Source organism: Rhineura floridana, chromosome 8, assembly GCF_030035675.1.
Source record: "Rhineura floridana isolate rRhiFlo1 chromosome 8, rRhiFlo1.hap2, whole genome shotgun sequence".
Taxonomy (NCBI): Eukaryota; Metazoa; Chordata; class Lepidosauria; order Squamata; family Rhineuridae; genus Rhineura; species Rhineura floridana.
The window spans coordinates 124,007,615-124,035,127 of NC_084487.1; the positions used below are offsets into that span (position 1 = coordinate 124,007,615).

Sequence of the window (27,513 nt, forward strand, 5' to 3'; positions counted from 1 at the left end):
ACAGGAGGCTACTGTAAGGACAGAATATGGAGAAACCGACTGGTTCCCAATCGGAAAGGGTGTGAGACAGGGGTATAGTTTATCACCCAATTTGTTTAATCTGTACACAGAACATATCATATAGAAAGCGGGACTGGACCAAGATGAAGGAGGTGTGAACACTGGAGGGAGAAATATCAGTAAAGATTTGAAAGAATGCTGTTGAAAGTTAGAGGAAAGCACAAAAACAGGACCATAGCTGAACATCAAGAAGACTAAAGTAATGACAACAGAAGATTTATGTAACTTTAAAGTTGACAACAAGGACATTGAACTTGTCAAGGATTATAAATACCTTGGTGCAGTTATTAACGAAAATGGAGACAATAGTCAAGAAATTAGGAAAAGGCTGGATTGGGCAGCAATGAGAGAACTAGAAAAGGCCTTCAATGATACATGCAAAGATGTATCACTGGACACTAAAGTCAGGATCATTCAGACCATGGTATTCCCGATCTCTATGTATGGATGTAGAGGTAGGCAACGGTAAACCAGCTCTGAATACCTCTTGCCATGAAAACACTATGAATATATCCAAAAAAGATTAATAGGGTCGCCATAAGTCGTGGTTGACTTGAAGGCATATAACATGTATGGTTGTGAAAGTTGGACAGTGAAAAAAAGTGGATAAGAGAAAAATCAACTCCTTTGAAATGTGGTCTTGGAGGAGAGCTTTGTGGATACCATGGACTGCAAAAAAGACAAATAATTGGGTGTTAGAATACATTAAACCAGGACTATCACTAGAAGCTAAAATGATGAAACTGAGGTTATCATACATTGAACACATCAGGAGAAGACACGATTCACTAGAAAAGACAATAATGCTGGGGAAAACAGAAGGGAGTAGAAAAAGAAGAAGGCCAAACAAGAGATGGATTGATTCCATGAAGGAAGCCACAGACCTGAACTTACAAGATCTGAACAGGGTGATTTATAACAGATGTTATTGGAGGTCACTGATTCACGGGGTTGCCATAAATTGTAATCAACTCCAAGGCATAAAACAACTCTTGTAAAATAGGTTGCACTCTCTCTGAAGAAGCACGTCTGCAGTCTGGGGGTGCATCTAGATCCATCTCTGTCCCAATGACCTCTGTGGCTAGGAGTGCTTTCTGCCAGCTGCAACTATTCTTAGACCATGAGATCCTGACCACAGTGGTCCATGTACTGGTAAGCTCAAAACCTGATTACTGTTAACATGTTTTATGTGGGGCTACTCTTGTATCTGTTCTGGAAGCTGTAGCTAGTGCAGAACACAGTGGCTAGACTGCTCACAGGAGCAGGCTATTGGCAACATGTTACTCCTCTGCTGAAAGAGCTACATAGGTTGCCAATTTGCTACTGGACCAAGTTCAAGGATCTTGTGTTAATTCATAAAGCCCTAAACAGTTTGGGCCCAAAGTATCTTAAGGAGTGTCTGATCTGTTACATGCTACCTCAGCCAGATGGATCACTTCTTCTGGTTCCTCATGATGTAGAACTCCCTGCCAGGAGAGGTTTGGCAAGAATCATCCCTGCCTTCTTTTAGACATGGCTGTTTTAATTATGTTTTATTATTGTAATTTTTATATGGTGTACTCTGTCTGATTGTATTTTTACGACAGTGTGGTTTATAAATATTTAAATAAAACATTGAGAAAAGAGGTTTTCCTCCATACAAAATACAAATTTCAGAATTCATTTTTTTGCACTATGGACATGACCCCAATGTGGCACCTATGAGTACCATAGCACTCTCAGGCACCCTTTGGCACCCATCAAGACCCCATGACCCTTTTTTTAAAAAATGAGGGGGCTTTGGCTTTTGGGGGGGTTAACTCTTTGCAGGATGCGTTTCCTGCTTTTCTGGTCTGTATTTTATTTATTATTTTATTTATATCCCACCCTTTCTCCCAGTGTGCTTTTTCTGGGGGCGGGGGGAGGTAGGTGTTTTATCGGTTTGGAGGAGGGATTCTAAGCAGCACCAGTTTTAGTTGTATGAAATGGGTATTTTGTAGTGTCCACAATAGTTTCTTAGAGTTCCAAGTGCCCCTGGGCCCAAAAAAGCTGGAGACCTCTGTTGTAGGCAACATGCAAGAAAGCAATCACCTATTTGCAAAACACAGTAATTTTTTTAAATGAGTTATTTTTAAAAAACATTATTTCTACTCATATTGTCATAGTATATATTATTACAACTATTTGATACAACATGCAGCATAACAGTTCTGCAGTAAAACGGCAATGAACTGAATGATAAAATAGATGTTTATATAGTAGGTATTTACATGCTACTAAATCAATTTTGTACAGGCCTCCAATGTAATCACCAAAGTACAGAAAAATCTTCTGTCCTCTTTGAGCAACATTAGCTGCCCCATAAGAGCATTCCGCAAAAGAGAAGATCATCCAAAACCTGAGTATTAATTTCAAAAGAACTTCCTACAAAAACCACAGCCCTGAATTTCAGGAAGCATCAGTCTTCAGGACATTGTGTAGCTACTTCCATGTAAGGGGCCCTGGTTTTCCAATGTCTCTTGCTCGAGTTCCCTTAAATCCAATGGGCTGTCCAGAGCGGCTTCGCAAATCGCGATCTGGCACTTCACTTTGTGCCATCTCTTCATCATATCTAAGGGAAAAGAGATAGATGTTACTGTCTCACATCATTGAAAGATTTGGCTACACAATCATCAGAACTAAGTGGTGTAGCTGTACAGGACCTAGGCTGAAATCCAATATATATCTACTTAGAAGTAAGCTCCAATAGGATTACTCTGAGGTAAGGATTGCAGCCTTAATTGCTACAGACTGCAGATGGAGGAACTGCATGCTTGGGGGGGGGGCTCTCTGCATATAAAACATGTCAGGGAGAATAGTTCTGGCTTGGCCTTCTAATTTTCTGTATGCAGAGAACCTTATATGGAAGATCTTTTATACACATAACCTATGTCAACTTCCCATGTGTAGTCTACAGTAGTAACATGCCTGAAGTCGAGCAAGAGCTATACCACATGATTCTGCTGATTATGTACTCTGGGTCAATCATGGGGCAGAATATAAAAATACAAACCTAGTATTTTCAGTGTAAAGTTTTATGCTGAAGTTTACTTCTATATATATCAACTCTATACAGACAACTGTAATATTGCTTCTAGGAATTTGTGAAACTACATTCTAAGTATTTCTGGTTGTATTCGACTAAGTCCTACTCAGATTTTTTATAGTTATGCGCCTTCAAGTCAATGACTTATGACAACCCTACGAATCAGTGACCTCCAATACCATCTGTCATGAACCACCCTGTTCAGATCCTGTAAGTTCAGGTCTGTGGCTTCTTTTAGGGAATCAATCCATCTCTTGCTTTCGTCTTCCTCTTTTTCTACTCCCTTCTGTTTTTTCCAGCATTATTGTCTTTTCTAGTGAATCATGTCTTATTATGTGTTCAAAGTATGGTAACCTCACTTTCATCATTTTAGCTTCTAGTGATAGCTCTGGTTTAATTTGTTCTAACACCCAATTATTTGTCTTGTTCGCAGTCCATGGTATGCGCAAAGCTCTCCTCCAACACCACATTTCAAATGAATTGATTTTTCTCTTATCTGCTTTTTTCACTGTCCAACTTTCACATTGATACATAGAGATTGGAAAAACCAGGGCCCGAATAATCCTGACTTTAGTGTTCAGTGATACATGTTTCCATTTGAGGACCTTTTCTACTTCTCTCATAGCTGCCCTCCCCAATCCTACTCTTCTTCTGATTTCTTGACTATTGTCTCCATTGCCGTTTGGATATGTCCAAGAAAATCCCAACAGGGTGGAAAGTCACAGTGAATTATTTCAGCCATCAAATCCTGTCTGAGGCTGTCAGTGCACACATGAGCAACCTGGTTGATGGTAGACCTACCAGAATGAGCAATTCAGATTGATACTAACCATTCCAAGTTCACTCTGCTGGCAAAAGGATCTGCACTCATTTTCATTATCTCTCACCTCTCCACTCAGTGTTGTCCACTTCTTTCACTGTCCAACTTTCACATCCATACATAGAGATCGGGAATACCATGGTCTGAATGATCCTGACTTTAGTGTTCAGTGATACATCTTTGCATTTGAGGACCTTTTCTACTTCTCTCATAGCTGCCCTACCCAGTCCTAGCCTTCTTCTGATTTCTTGACTATTGCCTCCATTTTGGTTAATGACTGTGCCAAGGTATTGATAATCCTTGACAAGTTCAATGTCCTCGCCAACTTTAAAGTTACATAAATCTGTTACATAAACCCTATTAACCCAGGATCTCATACTTCTGTATGTTTCTCCATTAAGCAAAAGTGCAAGCAAAAAAAATGTTAGCTTATTAGGATTCAAAGGCTTTGGACACAACTACGCAGAGAAGAAACTAATGGTACAAATGACAGATGGTAATATCACCAAGTCATTCAAGTAAAGCAAATGACTCAGACCATATCTTTAAACTATAACACTTGGACTATCAAACTCCAGAGATACTGTGAATATGCATTTATAATTCTTGCCACAATGATTTGCAACTTTATGAAATACTTAATATTGTGATAACTGGAAGCATAACAGCTGTTATTTCAACAGCTATTCATAGGAGTTTACAGTCACAATAGACATATTTCACCAGATATACTGAAGCAGAAACCTTGCACTGAAGTCCAGGATAGAAGTCTGGAATCGGGCATGGCTCAACTCACCTGGCACAGTAAGACTCAGATCAGATGATTTTAAATAAGCCACAAGCTCACACACTCAAACAACACATACTTCTGAAAGTGACAAATATCAGTGTAAATATTTCACATGACCATTGCTTCCACCACAAAATGGTCTTTCTGTAGTAGAGATCCCTATACATTCTAGTTTTGGTTAACAAGCTAACAACGTTTAAGGACCTTGTAAGACAACAGAAATATAGTATGCATATTTTTATTTTACTGTGAAATTACTTTGAGATGCTTCATAGGAAGCAATTAATAAATGAAATACCTGTAAATAATAATATGCAATCTGAATTAGTGATGAGCCATCACAAGACTAGGATACACTAAAATCTCTTTCACAAGGTAGCCCTAAAGAGTCCACTTGCAGAGGTGCAAACAGTTACTTATCTACCAGTTAATACTTACAAAATCTCATAATTTCCAAGGGCTTCTTTTGGGGGAGATTTATTCCATTTACAGTCTGGAATTTCTCCATTAGGCACAGCAATGTTAAGTGTGTCATTAATAAGATTGTATTTCAGGATACGATCATTGGCAGTACTGGAAGTAAGAGACGGAGAAGCATTGACCTATAAAGTGAAGAAAGGAGGGAGAAAAAAACAGTTCAGATGCACCACTTATTCCGCAAACAGAAAGATGATTCATAAGACAATCAGCAGCAACTCAGTGAGCTGATCACAGTGTGTAATTTTATAGCTTTGTCAAATAAGTATATTGCCCATTTGGCTTCTTGGGATGACAACATTTAACATGAAAATTACTGCTTACATGAAGAATATTCAAAAATAGTTAATATTTGTTTCAAATATAAGAGTTGACAAACTGCTAAATGTTCTAAAAAAACATTTTCAGGGATCCCTAGACATGGCTGCTTTTAACTTTTCAAGCAGAATGTGAAGAGTGTACAAAACAGAAGATTAACGCAGACAAAACATAAGAGGCCTCCCACTAATATGAGAAAATGTTAAACCATCCAATGAGTTAAAATTTCAACCTCTTTGTTTGCTTCTGTGCTTATAATTTTTTTAAAAATAACATTTATGGAACACTTTGGAACAATGCTAGGTATACTAAAAAAATCTGCACTAATTGTACAAAGTTCTAAGGGGACTTTAGGCTTTTGTTTCCCAAAAAGCAATTACCCTGTGCTGTATTGCAAACCATTTTTAAAGGGAGCTTTAAAAACAAAAATAGGCTGGCTTGGATTTGACATTAAACCACAGGTTAATGTTATGAGCCACAGTTGGCTTACACACTCTCTCCCCTCCTTCAGCACAGTCATGAAGAGCCTGGAAACTTTTGCTTCCATTTTAGATTAACTGCACTTTGACATGTTATCTGAACCCAGAGCAAATATGGTTATTCTCAGAGCCTGCCAAGGCTCATTAAACCATGATTTAATGTTATGTCTGAACACAGCCATTGGCCTGATTTGCATATTGTGTCTATGGGCTGCTGCAGATAGAGATGTAAAATTTCTGAAAATTTTGAAGCCGTGGGAAAAAAACATTTTTTTCAGAAAAAACAAAGTTTTAGAAAAATTGAAAAAAATGCAATATTAGCACCTTTTACAGATTGAAAGTCACTTTGTTACTTCAGGAACATCAAATGTAATTATGTACAAGTTGGTTTGGCATAAAATTATCACATTTGGTGTAAACAAGGCTGGAGAGAAAAGGATGTGGCATTGCTGCAGGAGCAGCCTGAAGACACTGACTGAGCTCATACCTGCGTATGACAACAGGGGAGAGAGAAAGGCAAGTAGCTATAGCAGCAGCAAACAATGGAGGTTTATTATTATTATTATTATTATTATTTATTAAATTTATATACCGCCCGACTAGCAATAGCTCTCTGGGCGGTGAACATAGGAAATACAATAAATGACACAATATAATACAAAATGCTACAGTCTAAAATCAGTACAGTAACATTTTTAAAATTAAATCAATTTAAATTAAAATGCTTCAGAGAATAGGAAGGTTTTAACCTGGCGCCGAAAAGAGAGCAGAGTCGGCGCCAGGCGCACTTCCTCGGGGAGACTGTTCCACAGTTCGGGGGCCACCACTGAGAAGGCCCTAGATCTTGTCATCACCCTCTGGGCCTCCCTATGAGTTGGAACCCGGAGGAGGGCCTTCGTAGTAGAACGTAGTGTACGGGCCGGTTCATATCGGAAGAGGTGTTCTGTTTAGGGGGGAAACTGACCACAGTCTCAGAGGTGGCAAAGAAAACAGAGAAATGTAGACTTCAGTTGGGGACAGCTAAATAGAGGACTGTGAATGGAGCAACTACACAGTCCTGGGCACTGGGATACCCCAGTGAGAGGGAAAAGTGACTACAGAATTTTGGAGAATGAGTAATGCTATACAGTTAAACCTCACAGGAACCTCATGATAAGAGTCCCAGACTTACTTAACACAGAAATAAGGGGCTCACTAAGTTGCCTCTACAAAACTGAGTAGATCTAGGCCTTTGAAGGAAACCTGTTAAGGTGCTGCATCTTTGTGAGCTATAGTTTAGGAAGATTGCTACTGAGAGCTTATAACAATAAACATAATTATATAAGCTGCAATCCAGAAAGGCACAGAGGCACTTCTATCTAATAGTTTCCTTACTCATAAGTGTTACCATAAAACCTAACAACTGTTCTTTCAGCTTCCATGAAGTCAAAGGGCTTTTTGCAGCTTTGGTAAGTAAGCTCCTAAACAGTGTGTTAGTACTGTTTTCCAATAACTCTCCCTATTTTTAAAAAAAGAGAAACAAGCAAACACCAAAACCAGAATATTTTAAAGCCACTATGTGCATCCAAGACCCTCTGTGGCGCAGAGTGGTAAGTGGCGGTAACGCAGCCAAAGCTCTGCTCACGACCGGAGTTTGATTCCAACGGAAGGAGGAAGTCGAATCTCCAGTAAAAGGGGTCGAGGTCCACTCAGCCTTCCATCCATCCATGGTCGGTAAAATGAGTACCCGGCATGCGCTGGGGGGTAAAGAAAGGCCGGGGAAGGAACTGGCAATCCCACCCCATATATACGGTCTGCCTAGTAAACGTCGCAAGATGTCACCCTAAGAGTTGGAAATGACTCGCACTCTAAGTGCGGGGACACCTTTACCTTTTTATATTCATCCCCCTCTAGATCATGACATAAAAATTATACTGGGGCTAAATCAGGACAGAATATGAGAATAACTTATACAAAATGTGAGAGAGCATCTTTAATGCAGTAATTAAAAAAAAGGAGAGACTTTCTATGCTAACACTCTGTTTAGTGGCATTCAAAATGCCGTATGAAATCTAAAGAGAAGATCCTAGGTGAAAGTGGACCGGTTCAAGCCTGGGCTCCTGCTGGGAGGAAGGGTGGGATATAAATAAAATAATAAATAAATATTCTCCATGCAGAGGAAGGAGGCGCGGAAGCTAACATCTGCAAGTGTTGCTTTTCTGATGGCATTTATTGCATGAGAGGCGGAACTTGTTTAAGCTGCAGAGCTGATGCATATTGCTATTTGGAAACAGCACCTATAACCATGCACACCCTGGATCAGATGTTACTTAATCTACAGCAGGGGTAAGGAGCACATGGCTCTCCAGATGTTGTTGGACTCAAGACTCCTATTAGCCTCAGCCAGCACAGCCATTGGACAAGGATAATGGGAGGTTTAATACTTTAGTTAGTAGCTGTTTTGTTTTAATGACTTGTTTTTAACTGTTTTACTGAACATTTTAATGTTTTTTTATAAACTAAGGGGCCTTACATTGAAGCGTATAAATTTTGTTAAACAAATTAATTAAGAGTCAAACAACATCTGGAGGGCCACAGGTTCCCCTCTCATAACCTAAAAGGTTATTCTGCAAGGAAGATTTGTAGATCTCTGAACATCTCCCCTATTTTCTTGGACTGAAACAACAGTTTCCAGCTGTTATGATACAGTGGTTGAGTGACGATAATTGCCCTGGGTTCATTTCCCACCTCTCTCATGCTGGGAGAGCCACAGACTTAGCTCAGTAGTTCAAATTCCACATTGCCCCATACAAGAAGCCAGCAGGGTTTCTTTGCGAGGAGGGACATAACTCAGTTACAGAAGGTCTCAAGTTTTATTCCTGGCATCTCCAATTAAAAAAGCTCTCCAGTAACAGTGCTAAATAAGATTTGTTGAAGGGCCTGGACAGCAATGGTTAGTTAGACCAGACACTGCTAGACTAGATGGACCAATGGCCTGACTTCATTATAAGGCATCTTTGTAGGAGTATTCCTCAAAAACAAAGTTTTCAGAATTTCCTTTTTGGGAGCTGGTTTGCTCCTATTTTTCTCTAGGGCATTTTGAAAAGAGGAATCCTTTAATGCCAATCACCAGGCCCTTTCCCACACTGTTTTTAAGAGGAAACCTGCAAAGACAGCATAATTCTGTTTACCTCAATAAGCCATGGTTTAAGCCTGTCATCAATGATGATGTCATATCCATAACATTCAAAGCAGTGTTTATCATTGTTCATTACAGGCTGAAAGGGTTGAAAGCAGAGCAGAAAGAATATGATCAGTACATCTTATTAGCTATGGAATGTGACTAGATTGTTGAAATAATTTGCAGTGCAATTTAGCCACAAGCTGCCTACTTTGTTAGGTTGCTGGTGGTGTGTAGAAGTCAGTTGTGGGCCACCTTCAATACATGGTATTAACAATAGTATTATAATCTAGAAACAGGGGTCCACAAAGTTTGGCTGCCCATTGTTTGTCATTGCCACCAACCATGCTCCTCCCCTCACCCATGGGAAGGGAGAGATCTTGTATCCGGCATCATGCTGAACTTTAGAAACACTTGGAAGCAACAAGACTTCCAAGAACCTCTGAAGCCCCGTGTGAACACAGACACAAGTCCCTGTCCAACTCTTGCTTTGTACTGAGGGAAGTGGTTGCCAGACTCAAGGATGTAGTTGCCACATGATCACATCTGTCAACCCCACTGAGGAGGAACCAAGTAATCCTTTTAATAAAATATTTTTTTTCAATCATACACAAATTTATATATTTTTGTACACAATCTGCCTACTATTTGCTTAAAGAACTCTGTGGACTTTTTTTTTTTTTTTAAGGATACTGAAATGATAAGCACACATTTTTACAAGCTCACTATTCGAGGGGTCAGGGAGGAACAGAAAGAAGCATTTCAGTATCTTTTTTCTGTGTTTCTGTACTTACTGCAACAGCCTTCAGTGACTGCACAATTATCCAGTGAATTTCATCAAACAGCTTGTTTGTGACTTCTTTCCCTCGAGTGCTTTCTAGATACAAGCGCAGATTGCTCACTGTCCATTTGCCACCATGGATATGATTGTAATCATCCTACAAGGGTTAAGGCGTCAAATTAAAACCTGCAGGTTTAGTTTAATTTGAAAACACACTTGTAATATTCTTTATAATAGTGTTCTTTGTTAATCCGACACAGCAGAAGGCTCATAAGTCAGATGCAGGCTTTGAAGTAGTTTTACCTGCCCACAACAGTTCTGCCAGATTTTAATCAACGTGTTAAAGTGTTGCATAAAGTTGCACTGTTAAGGACAACAATATAGCTATGAAAGAAGAAATAAAGGGATCTTGGAATTCAGTTGGTTTTATATGCAATACCTCATATGATAGTTAGCTGGAAAAGCAGAGAAATTATGGCAGAGTTCAAAAATGTCAGTCAATCCAGGCTTTAGATACTAGGAATGGCTGTGGGCTTGTGAATTCCCATCTACCCTCATAGATGTGCTAATTTTCTCCTCTTGTATCTTGGTTCAACATAACCATTAGTTTGGCATAAATCCAAAACAGGCAAACTATGGTTACCACTAACCATAACTTACTTCCAAATCAGAATAAAAGAAGGAATCAATATTTCTTCAAATTTCTCATTAAGAAATACTAGAAGATATTAGACAAAACTGGTCATGAATTCTAGTGTTCTATGCATAAAACTTTGACTCTCAGTTTCCTCTCATTTAAAGATAGCAATGAAGTATACCTTTCCGTAAGTCAAGAATGGGGAACCTGTAGCCATCCACATGTTGTTGGATTACAACTCCCATCAGCCCTGGCCAGCACAGCCAATGGATATGAATGGTTGGAATTACGGTCCAATAACATCTGGAGGGCATCAGAACAGGGGTGGGAAGCTAAGTATTTGTGTAGTATCCGTGTAGTAAGTATTTGTGTAGTATCCAGCAGAGTCCACTATCAAAGAAAATAACAGAAGACATGTGGTTTTGCAAACCCACAGGATGATCTGGGGAAGGATAGATTGCCCACTTAGTCGCAAAAGAGAGTACTCTGCATAGACTTCACATCATTAACAGCACTTGTCTATAAACTAACAATGGAAAAGAGGTCATAATCCAGAGGAAAATGTGACTGAGGAACTATATTTTTATCATATATGTTCAATTTATAAATCCATTTAAAATAATTTAAATATATGATACATGAAAAAATTTAGCTTACCCCATGCTTCTGAATGGCAACATTTGTAAGATGCACAAACATGTTGTCTAATTCACTTGTACTTGGTGTGTATTTTACTGTGCAAAATCGACAAAACCCAAGTTTATACCTGAAATGCAAACGGTTAACATTTTTGAAGAATATGTGGAATACTATCCTGAGGGAAGTTTATCTGGCACCTACTTTGATGTCTTTTTTATGCCAGATTAATTTTTTTAATTTCCTTTTAATCTTTGCTCTATTGTTTTAATGCAAGAATTATCAGCAACTTTTTTGTATTAGTTTTGTTGTTGTTTTATATTACTTTTTTTATTTTTTATTTTCTGTTTTCTACTATCTATTATTATTAACATAAGCTGCCCTGGATATATTTATATTGAAGAGTCACATACATTCATTAAATAAACAAAGCAAACATTTTTAAATTCAATAAATGGATGTGTTCTAGGAACAGTTTTTTATGGAGGCAACAATGAAAGGTAACTCAAATTCATCCTAATGTCCCGGATACATTCTGGAAACAGGAGGTACAGTCCTAATTGACAACAATCTGTCAGCTGGGAAAGTGGGCAACAGACTGGTAGATGAGATTTTAGGTTGGATCCAGACTTCCATTTACAGAAGGGCAAGATAGTGCAAACAAACTTTTGACAAGTTATTATAACAGAATCTCCAGTTTTTGTTTCCTTTAAGATCTGCCTTGTCCTGGTGGTTTACATAAGACCATTTCTAGATGTGATTATTTTTGAGAATGCCATCTGACAAATCCTAAAATGTTAATAGAATTTTCTATTCCTTTCTAGCTTGCCAATATGCAAAAGGGAATGTAAGCAAGTTCAAATACAACTTCTTCAAAACTCTGAATGAAAGTCACCCTCTATCAATTTTTATTTCCAGAATGAAAGAGAGGCATCAACAGAAAACAGATAACTTACATGTAGCACCTCAGGGGACGGTAAGTAGATACTAATACATACAAGCGAAGGTCAAATTTCTTCCCACCAATCAGTAGTGGATTACTGATATACAGAGAAATCACATATGCTTCTTTAGATGACTGAGATACAAACCTAGAAAAATGTATATTTTATTGTTAAAACTGTGCTAGATACATTAATCCATTTGCTTTTATTTTGAAAACTAGCCACAGACAAGTAATGAAGGAAACTCCTTCAAGAGCAACCCAAATTGTGTTTGCATTTTGACAAATTTGTAGGGCAGTACAATATCTCAGAGAGGATGTCAGGTCTTCTGTTCCCCTTGTGCATTCACTATAGCTGCCCGATTTCCCTGGTTTTTAAAGTTTGATAGAAATATCTATGGGCTATAGGTACGTTCTTAAACCACAAGGTTTTTTGTCTATTAGTGAATATCCTTAACATTTCCCTACCCCCACCTTATTAATGGTTATGTGGTGCTTCACACTTCAAAAAAGCTCTGTAGTAAATTCGTACAATTCAGCCAAAGCAATTAGTGCTACAACATACAGTATTATAGGCTGCATTCCTTTATACACTTATTTCTAAGTTCCTTTTAACCTTACACATGTAAAATTGACTGTAAACTGTATGTTTCAAGCAGTTATGAAAGAGTTTCTAACTAAGGGTGCAACCCAACTCACCTTTCCAATGGGCTGGGGTGAGCTGGATGCTGTGGAGCCTGGCAGACAGAGGGCTGGTGAAGCCCCGAAAATGGGGCATTCTGGGGACGTGGCGGTGGGGAGCCATGGGAGGGATTTATGAGAGATCCTCCTCACATTCAGACCGCTCCCCCAGGTCCTGATCCCTCTGGCAAACTCTGCCAGTAATATAATTTTAAATATGCCCCATTGAGGTCTACAGGGAGTGCTTACTCCCCAGGAGGCCTGCTTGTTGTGCTCATGCATGCGGTTCCCAACAGAGCTGGTGCTGAGCTGGGCCAGCAGCTCCCAAATGGAAGGAGGATCCCACAGAGCTTTCAGCTAGCTTCTCCTTCGCCAGCCCCCCTTACGCTGGCTTCCAGCATTTGGATTGCTCTGCCCGGTAAGAAAATCACAAATGCATACAAACAAGTTATAACAATCTGCAATAAGATAAACAACAAAATACCCCCCTTTTAGAAACGTACGTAGATGTTTTGCTATCTCGAGACCATTTTTTAATTTGCGACAGTTTATTGATAAGGAATATTCCTTTTCCTTGAGCTTTTCCACAGGGTTTCATAATCCAAGTACTGGAAGGGTTTTTCCGGAATTCTTCAACAAATAAGTTGTAATCAGCTGGGAGCATAAAGGTGACAGGCACAAAATCTAAAAAGGACCAAGGAAAACCAGGAGTTAATACAGCATATTTATAGAGAGCTCTCTGAGTACATGGCACTTTACAAAGGACAGATATGACAGGTTCCTGCCCCAAGGAACCTATAATCTAAAAGTATTACATCTGGTTTATACATATAAAACAAAAGCGAAAAACACAGGTCTCTTCACATATTAGCCTTGTCTACCCTCCTTAGCGCAGAGTGGTAACCGGCGGTAACACAGCCAAAGCTCTGCTCACGGCCGGAGTTCAATTCCAACGGAAGGAGGAAGTCAAATCTCCGGTAAAAGGGGTCGAGGTCCACTCAGCCTTCCATCCATCCGTGGTCAGTAAAATGAGTACCCGGCATATGCTGGGGGGTAAAGAAAGGACGGGGAAGGAACTGGCAGTCCCACCCCATATATACGGTCTGCCTATTAAACGTTGCAAGACGTCACCCTAAGAGTTGGAAACGACTCGCACTACAAGTGCGGGGACACCTTTACCTTTTTACCATTTTAAGATGATGGCAGTGACAGGGCCCATCTTTTCTCCAACATCTGTGCTCCATATTAACATTAAACAGAAGCTTGAATAATTAACATGTAGAAGGGAATGTTTTTGTTGTTCACCATCTTAAGAGGGCTATCGTTAGTTCAAACGTGTCTATGGGACTTCACTGTCATAGTTATTGGAAGTCTATTTAAACTTTAACTAATAAGACTCTTACATTAAAAAAACCACACACCTACTGTCTCTCTCTCAACTTATATACAAATAATGCTAACTTTGCAAAAGCATGATGGAAATCAGATTCTTTACTTCTGGGCTAGAAGGCCTAATAAGACTGCAATCCTAAGCATATGCACTTGGAAGTAAATCCCATGAATCAAAGGGGCTACATCCAAGTCAACTGGGTTAGGATTAGACTGCACGTTCCACAACTGACAGCCTCAACAAGGCCATGTGTGTTTTTTATACTCTGGATGGATCCAAACATGATTTAAACTCCTGCTTCATCATAGCAGTCTCCCAAGCTCTTTAACTAATTACAGACCTTTCACAAACTGTTAGTAAACCATAGTAAGACTTGCATTAAGGCTGCACAACTGTGTTACATATGTATGTGCCTTGGATCAGCACAAATACATTTAAGAGACCTATACGGTTTCAGCCCAGTTTATCTGAAGGAGCACCTCCAGCCTCACCAATTATGCCGCCCGACAAGATCAGACACGCAGGGCCTTCTCTCAATCCCACCAACAACAGTAGTTAGGTTGGTGGGGACTAGAGAGAGGGCTTTTTCAGTGGCGGCCCCCACTCTCTGGAATTCCCTCCCGTTCGATCTTCGGCATGCCCCTTCCCTGGATACTTTCCGCCGAGCCTTAAAAACGTGGCTGTTTGGACAGGCCTTTGGGACCGCCGGGGTGGGCTAATTTACATATTGAATGCCTGTTGTTATGTACTGCATATGTTGTTATTTTTGTTATTGCTGAGTATAATAATAATAATAATTTAATTTATGTGTCGCCTATCTGGCCAATGGCCACTCTAGGCGACGTACAAATCAGTTGCAGTAAATGCAGCACAATAAAATACACATAAAATACAATATAACAAGGAAACTATAAATAGGAATGATAACAGTTCAGAGTAATAGGCAATTAGTCCTGAAAATTAACCCTCCCCGGAAGTCCCAAAGGCCTGTCTGAAAAGCCAGGTCTTCAAGGCTTTGCGGAATACATTCAGGGAAGGGGCATGCCGAAGATCGTACGGGAGGGAGTTCCAGAGAGTGGGGGCAGCCACTGAAAATGCCCTCTCTCTAGTCCCCACCAACCTAGCTGTTTTAGTTGGCGGGACTGAGAGAAGGCCCTGAGTGGCTGATCTTGTCGGGCGGCATAATTGGTGACGCTGGAGGCGCTCCATCAGGTAAACTGGTCCGAAACCGTGTAGGGATTCAGAGGTTAGTACCAACACCTTGAATTGAGCCCGGAAAATAACTGGAAGCCAGTGTAGATCGAATAACACTGGAGTGATGTGTTCCCGGCGGCGACAATTTGTAAGTAGTCGAGCCGCAGCATTTTGTATAAGTTGCAATTTCCGGACCGTTTTCAAGGGTATCCCCACGTAGAGCGCATTGCAGTAATCTAAACGAGAGGTGACCAGGGCATGTACTACCAGTGGGAGCTGATGAACAGGGAGGTAGGGTTGCAGCCTACGAATGAGGTGTAATTGATACCAGGCTGCCCGGCTCACTGCCAAAATCTGAGTCTCCATGGACAGCCTGGAATCAAGAACAACCCCAAGGCTGCAGACCTGGTCCTTTAGGGGGTATATCATATTTTATTGTATTTACTGTATTTTATTGTATTTTATTGGAATTTATTATGTACGTCGCCTAGAGTGGCTTCGGCCAGATAGGCGACCTAAAAATTAAATTTACATTACATTTACATTTACATTGTCCATGTGACATATTCAGAGATCAGTCTCAGCGATTTTTGACCTACAGGTGGACTGCTGGACTATATACTGGGCTTGAAGCAATGTTAGTCCTGGCGTCTTTGTTGTATATTAATTGAGGCATGGTTAAAAAAAGGTTTTTGCTCATAGTTTCACTTTGAGGAAAAGCAACAGGTGAGTCTCAGTATACACTACATTGATGTTTTTATCTTAATGCTCTGTCATACATATTCTGGACAAAGAACCACATCTCAGTTTGCCTCTTCAGAGGATCTTTTATGAAGTACGTTTGTTCCTCAGATCTTCAATACTGATGGTATCATACCATGTGAGTATATGTGCTTGCTACTAGCAAAATCCTCATGATGAAGCACTAACAGCTTTGTTATAGAGCCTGACCCTCTATGAAGGGTGTGTATCATCCCAGTCCGCAGAACAAGGAGAATGTAGAAATTGTCCATTCGTAGTTTATATGAGAAAAGGCTAGACCAGGATTGAGCAGAGGAGTGGGGAGAAAACTGCACTGAAAATACATAGGCTTGGTTCACACATTATTTTAAATCGTTGAATAAAATACGGTATGATTTAAAGTGAATGAGCACCCTGCTTCTTCCTTCAGTCCGCAATGGAGAAATCAAACCAGAGGCTGGCTTGCTGTTATGTGCGAGCTAGTGCTTGCAGTTTGTATGTCTCCATGATGGTATAACAACAAACAAACAAGGAGACAAACCAACCAAAACAACTGGTTTACATATCATAGCAAGCCACCCTCTTATCTGTTTCCTCCCGTGTGCTGAAGAAAGGAGTGTGGGAGGAGTGAAGTGTGACCTTTTGAGCAGAATGCACCAGCACACTGCTTGTTCATATTAAACCACAGTAATTTAAACTATTATCTAATGTGATATGCGAATCAGACCACAGAGATTCAAAATACTGAGTATCTATTATGTTATGCATGGTACTGACATGTAAAATTCACATTTGTAGCATATCTTATTTTTAAAGTGCACAGATAAATAGTTCAAATTGGCTGTCAACTCACCTAAATAAATATATTTTCCATTTTCATCTTTCTCTGCAAGAGGACTACCTTCTTTTTCTAGTTCCTTCCTGTACCTCTTAATATTTTTTACCATTAAGTCCTTTCGGGTGAGCTCATAGTGATTTGGGAAATGGTTGACAATCTGGTCATCAGAGAGACGGTAACCAGTCTCCACACTGAAAACATTTCTAATAGTTTGCACGCTCATCCTGTGAAGAGAAAATTACAACTGGATTTCCACCACAATATTTAATTCACAACTTGGTAAAAAGTGGATTGGCCTTTTGATAAATCTGATCAGAAGAAAAAGTCAGAGAACTTTAATAAGTCTGTGAAGAAACCTGTTTCACTCTTCTCACCATACCTTCTCCAGTAACTTTTGGCTTACATTTGGTTGACTCAACCTCAAGATATGCCAATATTAGCTACATTTTTAAGAATCCTAAACAGAGTCAAACTTTTGTTTAAAGGCTGAGCAAACATTATTTAAACAGCTGGTCCATTGTGCCCTGCAAATTAATTGGTTATTTTGCATTCCAAGCTCTGCTTTTTCAGGAATCATTACAGCAGCAGGAGCTTCCCCTGTACTTGCCCACCTCCAAAAATAATATCATGAGCCATTTCTTAAAACCCTATCAAGTGTGTCTATCAGGTTTATCAGTATAAACCTCTAATGTACTAAACCCTGCCAAGCTGCTCTTCTCATATTCTGAAGTACACAGGAATCAGATGAGCATATATTTAACTGCAAAGTAAAGGGAAAGCAAACAGTGCTCAACTCTTCAAAACTGATATATTCTTGTAGACTCTGCAACACTGAATAGTTTTATTCATATTTATTAAAACAAAAATAAAAATAACTGCTTCAATGAATGAATGAAAACCCCAAATGAACCATTAAAATCAAGAATACAAAATTTGAAATAGGAAATCCAGTATGTCAGCCAATTCTAGTATTTACAAACATGGGATCTGTGCACAGGCCATTGGCTCCCAACAAACATTAAAACATATATAGAATTCAGCCAGATTGACACAAAAACGCAGAAAAGTACGAAGCACATTGAGCAACTTTAGACATTTCTTAAGTTATATCAACAGAAGGAAATTGCTGCAATTACATTTTGTAACAACTGCTTTCGATAAAATAGCTTTAGGACTATGATCACTTCCTCAGCAGAGGGAAGAACCAAAACCAGCCCCTATTAGTGTAATATCAACAACTGCTGGAAGCAGAGAAAGGATCCAAAACCTCCAAATTTTCCACATGATGGGTTGTAACCAAAGGCTGTATATGTATGTGTGTGTCACTGTTTATTTAAAATGTCTGGTAAGCCACTCTTTCAGCTATGATTTTTGCAGTGGCTTATGAAATAAAACATTAACAAACAATAACAACAAATTTTAGCAGGCAGCTAAAAATCCAACATAAAATGAAAGCAGAAGTAAACGAATGCCTGGACAAATCAGATGCTGGAGAAACAGCGTCTTGTGAACCTCTCAGAGAAGGGAGTTTCACAAGCAGGGTGCCACAAATGATGACATTTCTAGACAGGTGCTGGGACTTTAATCTGTGTAAGACATACACCACCACTCTATAAGCCCTAGTTCTTAATTCTAAGTACAGAGGAAGGGAAGGGAGAAACATCAATTACATAGTGGAAAAATGAACATCATGACCTATCTTATATCAAGTCAGACCACTGGTTTATCTATGTACTGTCCAAACTGACTGACAGCAGCTGTCTTCAGAGATTCAGACAGGAATTTTTCCCAGCTCTACCTAGAGATGCTAGGGACTGAACCTGGTACCTTCTGTATGCAAAGCATGCTATACCACTAACTTACAACTCAGCCCAGGACTGAAATGCTTATTACGTAGCTTTATTTTGCTTAAGAATTCTGTGCCACGGATTGACTGATCTTCGCCAGTCATCTACTACTATGCTTCAGTGTTCATCCACATAAAAAATGCATGTTTTTTTAAAAAAGAATTCCAAGTGCCTGGAATCCGTGAGTGGATGGATGGGAAGGAACAGGCTGAAGCTGAATCCCGATAAGACCGAGGTGCTACTCGTGGGAGACAGAGGAAGGTTGGGAGATACTGACTTGATGTTCGACGGGGTGAGATTGGTCCGCAGCCTTGGGGTTGTTCTTGATTCCAAGCTGTCCATGGAGGCTCAGATCTCGGCAGTGAGTCAGGCAGCTTGGTATCAATTACACCTCATACGTAGACTGCAACCATACCTTCCTGTTCACCAGCTCCCATTGGTGGTACATGCCCTGGTCACCTCTCGTTTGGATTACTGTAATGCGCTCTACGTGGGGTTACCCTTGAAAACGGTCCGGAAATTACAACTTATACAAAATGCGGCGGCTCGACTACTTACAAACTGTCGCCGCCGGGAGCATATTACTCCAGTGCTGTTCGATCTGCACTGGCTCCCAGTTGTTTTCCGGGCCCAATTCAAGGTGTTGGTATTAACCTTTAAAACCCTATACGGTCTCGGCCCAGTTTATCTGATGGAGCGCCTCCAACGCCACCAATTATGCCGTCCCACAAGATCAGCCACACAGGGCCTTCTCTCAGTCCCGCCAACTAAAACAGCTAGGTTGGTGGGGACGAGAGAGAGGGCATTCTCAGTGGCGGCCCCCACTCTCTGGAACTCCCTCCCGTTCGATCTCTGCCATGCCCCTTCTCTGAATGTATTCCGCCAGGCCTTGAAGACCTGGCTTTTCAGACAGGCCTTCGGGACTTCCGGGGAGGGTTAATCACTATGATAAATTGCCTAGTACTCTGAACTGTCATTGTTTATAGTTTTATAGTTTTATCGTTGTATTGTTTTATTATGATGTATTTTATTGAAACAAAGATGTACGTCGCCTAGAGTGGCCATTGGCCAGATAGGCGACACAGAAATTAAATTATTATTTTATTATTATTATTATTTTATTTTAATAAGATAAACAGTGCAATACTATTCAAAAGTAAGTCCTATTGAGTTCAACGGGGCATACTCCCAGATAAGTGGGCACAACGGATGCATATATGTTCCACAATATACATTATTTAAAAAACGTGCTACTTACCAGTAAAAATTCCAGTCATCGTTTTCTGTCACTTGGACCCAGCCTCTCTTCTCAAAGTTGTTTATTAGCACAGATTTCTCTATGTCAGTCACCCATTTTACTTTTCCTGCCATTATCCTAAAAGTAAAAAGAATATATTAACAGTTACTCACTTTCTTTTATTTTTAAAAAAATATTTTACATTTTAATTAATATGGGGCAAATTGATGCAAGTGAATATGTGAAATGCTCAAAAAATATATCACATTTAATAAGAGGAAAAAGGATTAAAATTTAGAACAGGGCCATGTGTTTTGAAAGAACTCTAAGATTACAACACGTCCCTTAATCTGTATACTCCAAGAGTAATTTCAGTAGCTTCATCATGGCTCAGGCATATCTCTATAGAGGCCTTTGGTTGACCATTGAAATTGTCAAGGATTATTAATACCTTGGCACAGTCATTAACCAAAATGGAAATAATAGTCAAGATATTAAAAAAAGGCTAGGGAGGGCAGCTATGAGAGAAGTAGAAAAGGTCCTCAAATGCAAAGATGTATCACTGAACACTAAAGTCAGAATCATTCAGACCATGGTATTCCCGATCTCTATGTATGGATGAGAAAGTTGGATAGTGAAAAATGCAGATAAGAGAAAAATCAATTCATTTGAAATGTGGAGTTGGAGGAGAGCTTTGTACATACCATGGACTGCAAAAAAGACAAATAATTGGGTATTAGAACAAATTAAACCAGAACTGTCACTAGAAGCTAAAATGATGAAACTGAGGTTATCATACTTTGGACAGATAATGAGAAGACATGATTCACTAGAATTCATTGGGAAAAACAAAAGGGAGTAAAAAAAAGAGGAAGCCCAAAAAAGAGATAGATTGATTCCACAAATGAAGTCACAGACCTGAGCTTACAAGATCTGAACAGGGTGGTTTATAACAGATGCTACTGGAGGTCGCTGATTCATAGTTTTGCCATAAGTCGTAATCGAAAGCAGCACCTTTGAAAACGCAGCAAAACTGAGCAGGTTTGAGTGCACTAGAGTTTTCTGCAGGGATCTCTCTCATGCACAACAGGACCAAGCAGGATTACCCTACCTTTGCATCAGCAGATTGCGGGGGGGAGGGCAATCCTGCTTAAGGGCTGGTTCACGTGCTTGTAAGAAACCCATACATGGAGATCTTGCATACATCAAGACCAAACAGGATCGCATCAGCCAATGAGGGGTGGGGTGTGTGGTGGCAATTCTGCTCAGCACTGGGTTCCTACTTTACACAACACTTCAAAGACTCCCGACAACCTTCAACATACACATGTATAGGTTCAAGTTCCATGTTATTTAGCATTAGTTGAGGTTAAGCAAGCTCAAACTCAGAACTTTTTCGATTTCTAAAGTAATGTATCAACTAGGCACTGTGGCTAGCTACAGGACTAATACATGCATTTCCTAAAAAGTGATTGCGTGTTTGTATTGCAAGCCTTTGAAACAATAAAACTTACATTTTACATCCATCCAATATATCTGTGCAATATTGTTATTAGCCCTGAACTTATTAGACTATGAATTAAAGAAAAAAGATAATGCATAATGACAGCCTTACTAGAAATGTTGCATCAAAATAAAATATTGGTAAAGAAGAACGAAGAACCAAAAGAAGGCATGAAGACATCTACTAATCAAATAAGGACTTCCCTAAGATTCATTTAATCTATTTTTGAAAATTCTTGAACATTCTATTCTGGCAATCAGGAGACAATCCTATGGCTCCTGAAAGTGTGTCCCAGGGGGCCACAGTATAGAGTAGACCTCCTTCTCCCACTCTCATAAGATTGCTTTGCTTTCCATGGAGAAAGGCCATAGCTCAGTGGTAGAGCATCTGTCTTGCATATGGAAGGTTGCAGGTCCAATCTTTAGCATCTCCAGGTAGGAAAGACCCCTGCCTGAAAACCTTGGAGAACTACTGCAAGTCAACATGTGGACAATACTGAGCTAGACCGATGGTCTGACCAAATATAAGACAGCTTCTTATGTCCTTAATTCCTTAATGAGAAAGAAAATAGAATGGAAACCTACATTTGGTCTGTTCAGATCTCACAAAGTACCTACATCAGTAGACTAAATTCAGCTGAGGAACCTTAACTGACATAACATAAATATAAGATAAATATACAACAGGTTGCATTGAGATAAAATGCACATAAAATCTACATACAAGATAACAGAAGAGTTTAAGCTACACATTATACAAATATAAAAATCACAACATCCATTCGGTGTGTTGAAAAGGACGACAGAGAGATCTCTCAACAGGTCTCTGAAGTTGAGTTTCTCCATGTATGCCTATAGAATAAATGATGTTAATGCAGGTATACTCTTTGAGGTCTAAAGGAACACTTAACTGCCAAAGAAATAGAAGTGAAGCAAATATTTCTTCACAGGTTCAGTAAATGAAGGATTAAGGAGAGCATTTAGCTATCGTGTACAAAAGAGAATAAAACCAAAATGAGGAAGGTGGTTCAGCAGGTCCATTAAGCCGACAACATAATGGGTTAAGATGGGCATCTGCAGTTTACATTAGTTGTGTACCGTATTTTAAAAACCCTCCCTAGATGATTCATAATTTAACAGAGATACCCAGAAATGTGGATGTTGAAATGGACTTTATAGATGTAGGGATTTAATTGTGGATAATAGAATTCTACCATATAAGGATACTAAAAGGAATCGGAGTGGCAAGAAGCCCCAATAGATAAAACATTTTCAAATTAGCGATTTTATTTCTTCTTGTAATAAAAGGCCAGGCAATTAAGGCAATGTATTGAATTAGAAGAAATGGTTTTGAAGAACGATAAATATCTATCAAAAATATATAAACTCCCTTTGCAATATGAATGTGAAATGTAACATGTAGAAGAATTCAAGGTAAGGAAGGTGCAAGACACAGCAAGTATCATTCACATAGCAAAACATAAGTATCTTTTGAAGGAAACAATTTGTCATTCAATATGAACGTAACGAGATAACTCTTGGTATGTGGTACATTAATTGTGTAACGGTAAGTCGAATTAATAACCAGTATAGCACACAATATTAAAAGTGTCAGATGTCTCATGGAAATTTTTATCACATTTGGTGGATTTGTCCCTATGCAAAGAAATACTGAAAGATAAGGATTCTAACAGAAAAATTGTGGGATATACTATAAGTTTACATACTAGTAATGTATACAAAATATAGGAAAGAGAAAGATCATATTAAACAGGTCAGTTACCAGGTAACTACTGCTGGGTGATTATATGCATGTATTAAAAGTACTCAAAACACCTAATTTAATGGATCAGAAAATATGGGACTACAATGCATTGGCTAAGCTGACAAATTATAGCAGGCTCAGAAAAGCATCAATATACAGAACTTTTTATAAATAAATGGAAACAAATTACACAGTTTAGTAAATATAAGCTTCTACATCCAACTCCACATCTTGGTTTCAGACTTCGGGGGGAGGGGGTAACACATGCTCTCTGATATTTTGATTAACTGTGCAATCCTATACATGTCTTTGCAGAAGTAAGTTCCACTGAATTCAATTCAGTTTACTCCTAATTAAGATGAATATTGGTTGGGCTGTAACCGTAGTTATTTATTTAAAATAGATTCCTTAAGTTAGACAACTTTATGGTCTGGCATATTTTTAGAAACAACCTGGATACTTTATGAATTTGTTCATTAGGGATTTTTTAAAGACACACTCTGGTTACTTCATAAACTTACTTCATAAATGAATTAGAGTTATGGGTGAGTATCATCAGCCAAGTTTGCTGATGACAGTAAATTGTTCAGGTTCGTTAAAACAAAAACCAGTAGCAAAGAGCTCCAAAAGGATCTCTCCAAACTGAGTGAACAGGTAGGAAAATGGGACATGCAATTCAATGTAAACAAATGTAAATTGATGCATGTTGGGGCAAAAAACACACAACTAATTTCAGATATACACTCATGGGGTCTGAACTGGTGGTGACTCACCAGGAACAATACCTTTGGATTATAGTGGATAGCTTCAGTGAAGATGTCAATCCAGTATGCAGCTGCTTTGAAAAGGCAAATACCATGCTAGGGATCATTAGGAAAGAAATTGAAAATAAAACTGCCAATATCATAATGCCATTATACAAATCTATGATGCAAACACACTTGGAGTATTGAATACAGTTCTGGTTGCCTCACCTCAATGAGGATATCATAGAACTGGAAAAAGTTCAGAAAAGAGAAACCAAAATTATCAAGGTGATGTAGTGACTCCCCTATGAGGAAATATTACAACACTTCAGGCTTTTTAGTTTTGAGAAAAGGTGAGGAAGAGGAGACATGATAGAGGTGCATCAAATGATGCATGGTGTGGAAAAAGTGGACAAAGAAAAGTTTTTCTCCATCACAACACTAGAACTCGGAGACATTCAATGAAGCTGAATGTTGGAAGATTCAGAACAGACCACACACAAAAAAAGCACTTCTCCACATGGCACACAGTTAAACAATGGAATTCACTCCCACAAAATGGCTTTAAAAGAGGTTTAAACAAATTCATGGAGAATAAGTTTATCAATATTTACTAACCATGTTCTGTCTGTCCCGATGGCTATGTTCTATACCACTGTCAGACTCAGTATGCTTGTGAATACCAGTTGCTGACACTCAGGTCCTACTTGTGTGCTTCCCAAATCTGGCTGGCCACTGTGAGAACAGGATGCTAGAGTAGGTGGGCCACAGGCCTGATCCAGTACCCTGTTCTCGGGTTTTTATATATTAAATAAATACATAAATAAAATTCTGGTATTTATATGCAGGTATTTGTAACCTTATGTATGTAAAAAAACTAAAAACACTTCTTGCAGCATTTTCTAAGCATTAAAAGAATATATTTTATGAAGTTATTCAATAGAATGTATTCAGAAAATCTAAAAAGGTACAGAAACATTAGATTTCCATGCCAAATATTCAGACTAACAAACACTAGGGAAAATGGAGATATGACAGGGAGGACTGCAGTCAAAACAAGTTCTATCCATGTGGCCCTCATCAGAGAATTCACTTATCCTACCATTGTGAACAAGAAGCCCTGTTTATGGAACTAACTTGCAAGAGGAAGAAAAGAGGGAAGGGGAGAAAAGGAAAACCACATCTCTGAATACCAGGGTTCAGAACCCAAATCCATTAAATAACTGTGCCTCTGGGGAGAAATATTAAGAGTGCTCCCACCAATGAAATCCCAGACATTTACACATCTCTAAGATAAGTAAAGTGGTATGTCCAACTTTTAGATAGTAGGAAAGACAGGGAGATTGAAATCTAACTCTTACACTTTACCTGAAATCTAACTCATACATTATTACCCTTAGGAGAACTCAAGTGGCAACACAGTTCTTCTATATGGGAGGAATAACACTACAAATAACAAGCATGTCTTATCAGCACTTTACGTTTTTTAACAGGATTCTTTACAGCACAGAAACAAGTCAAGCCCTTGCCCCAAGGAGCTTGCAGCTTACATACATTATTATAATAACTCATGTAATGTAATAATGTATAGTTGTGTTTTAACAGTTGTGTGGATTTAGTTGTGTTTTATCAATAATTTTTTACTGTGTACACTACTTAGAGAGTTTTATGATTAAACAGTATATAAATCTTCCTAAATAAATAAAACTAACAGCCTTATTGGACCGCCAGATGCAAAGGGAGACCAGGTCTCTTATGCCTTTGGCTTGGATAGGGAAGGGAATGTCAGAAACGGCTGTTTTTCTCATCCCTGTGTGACCACCTGCTCCTGTCAAATTCCCCCTCCTGAACAACCCGCTGAAGGCATAGAACAGCCCTGCTTATAGGGTAAACTCTTCAGGGGAAGGACCCGACATCTTGTTGGCAACGCCTTTTAACGAAGAAATCCCGAGCATGTTAACCCCGAAGCAAGGTGCACTATACGACCATCTGAGCTTACGTCCTAGTCATCGTGTTTGATTGCAAGGAGTGGGGAAGCCATGCTGGGAGGCGGCAACCTGGTTTTCGGCCTATCCCCCGCCGCCCGCCCACTGTTGGGATGAGGCTATGCTGCAGAAGAGCTTTTTAACAACAAAAAGTCTTGCCTGAGGATAAGTTTAAACTGTGCTAGGGAAAGCCCTGTCCATCCTTTCCCCTAGAAACGGCTGAATTCTCAGATGAGGAAGGGGAGGCACACAACCCCGAAACGGGTAGGTATGCTCTTACCTGCCGCCAAACAAAGATGTGGGAGGGTGATGTCGTGCAGGCGGGGTAGACGCCTCCTCACACACAGCAGCTCCCCAGGCGATCCTGCTGCGTTATTGCCTTCTCACAGGAAAGATAATCATGATTTATAAGAAGCGCCCGCCAAGAAACATCCATGCCGGGAGGAGACGCTGGTGCAAAATAGGCAGCAAAACCGGGCCAGCCAAGCCACGCCGCTTCTTTCAGCCCTTCCGGAGTCGCTGCCTGGTTACCGAGCAACGCCGCGCGACTCTCCGCCCAGCACGCAGAGAGAAAACTAGGCCCGAGAGAGGCGGCTTTCCTGCTCCAAGCTGCAAAGACCGAGACTGTAGAGCAGGGGTGTTCAGTCTTGTGTGTTCAACCCACCACCCCTCCCCGAATCCTATCCCGCTGCGGACTAGGAACGTGGCATACATTTCCTAAGCAAAATGGCATTGCCAGGGCTGCCGAACAGTCTGAAGGCATTATCTACTGTGTCAAGTGTTCCTGGAATATGGTCCCTTGCCTAAGCGCCTTCTTGAATCGGACAAGGTTTTCTTCATCTAACTTTTTGGCAAAATATATATGCCAGTAATCAACAGAAAGTGACTAGTGTCCCATCAGGGAAGCACAATTTGCCAGTTTATACGTATATATATTTACTCAAAACGAAGTCCCATTGAATTCCGTGGAATCTACTCCTGTCTTCAGTTAAGCTTTGATGACCATATCTTGTTATCTTGCACCTAGCCCTGTTTAAATTTCCATTTTAAACTCTTAGAAACTGGGACTTGCTTATACTGCTCTATAAAGCACACTGAGTGCTGGGTGCTATATCAGGGATGGGGTAGGCGGTATGATGTTTTAATGTTTTTAGTGCTTTTGTTTGCCACCCTGGGCTCCTGCTGGGAGGAAGGGCGGGATATAAATCAAATAATAATAATAATAATTCAGTGGCCTTATAGGCCCCTTCCAACTTACTATTCTATGAAAAGATGTTAAGGATACAGTGAACAAAGGAATACCTAAAATAAACAAAAGTTTATGCTATCACCATGAAGTCAAAAACTAGTGTGGAGTTTACAGTACTTGTAACCATATTTCTGTAACCATTCTTGTCGGAAATTACAGCCCTCACTGTTCT

The 27,513-nt window shown here is 39.6% G+C and overlaps 1 protein-coding gene across 5 annotated transcripts; it reads right to left on the reverse strand.

Moving 5' to 3' along the window:
• Positions 1 to 2,271: 2,271 nt before the first annotated feature.
• TTLL1 (TTL family tubulin polyglutamylase complex subunit L1) lies at positions 2,272 to 26,615 on the reverse strand. Of its 5 annotated transcripts, none has more exons than XM_061582335.1 (11): positions 26,373 to 26,615; positions 24,147 to 24,221; positions 20,115 to 20,231; positions 17,025 to 17,233; positions 13,350 to 13,530; positions 12,179 to 12,313; positions 11,244 to 11,352; positions 9,963 to 10,106; positions 9,179 to 9,265; positions 5,173 to 5,336; positions 2,272 to 2,650 (listed from the first exon to the last, which is right to left on the reverse strand). In XM_061582335.1, the coding sequence occupies exons 2-11, from the start codon at positions 24,218 to 24,220 to the stop codon at positions 2,521 to 2,523; spliced, it is 1,350 nt and encodes a 449-aa protein (XP_061438319.1). In that variant the 5' UTR covers position 24,221; positions 26,373 to 26,615; the 3' UTR covers positions 2,272 to 2,520. The 5 variants fall into 5 exon arrangements, with proteins under 5 accessions (XP_061438319.1, XP_061438318.1, XP_061438321.1 ...); XM_061582334.1 differs by having other exon boundaries at positions 24,135 to 24,221; XM_061582337.1 differs by lacking the exon at positions 24,147 to 24,221.
• Positions 26,616 to 27,513: the final 898 nt, after the last annotated feature.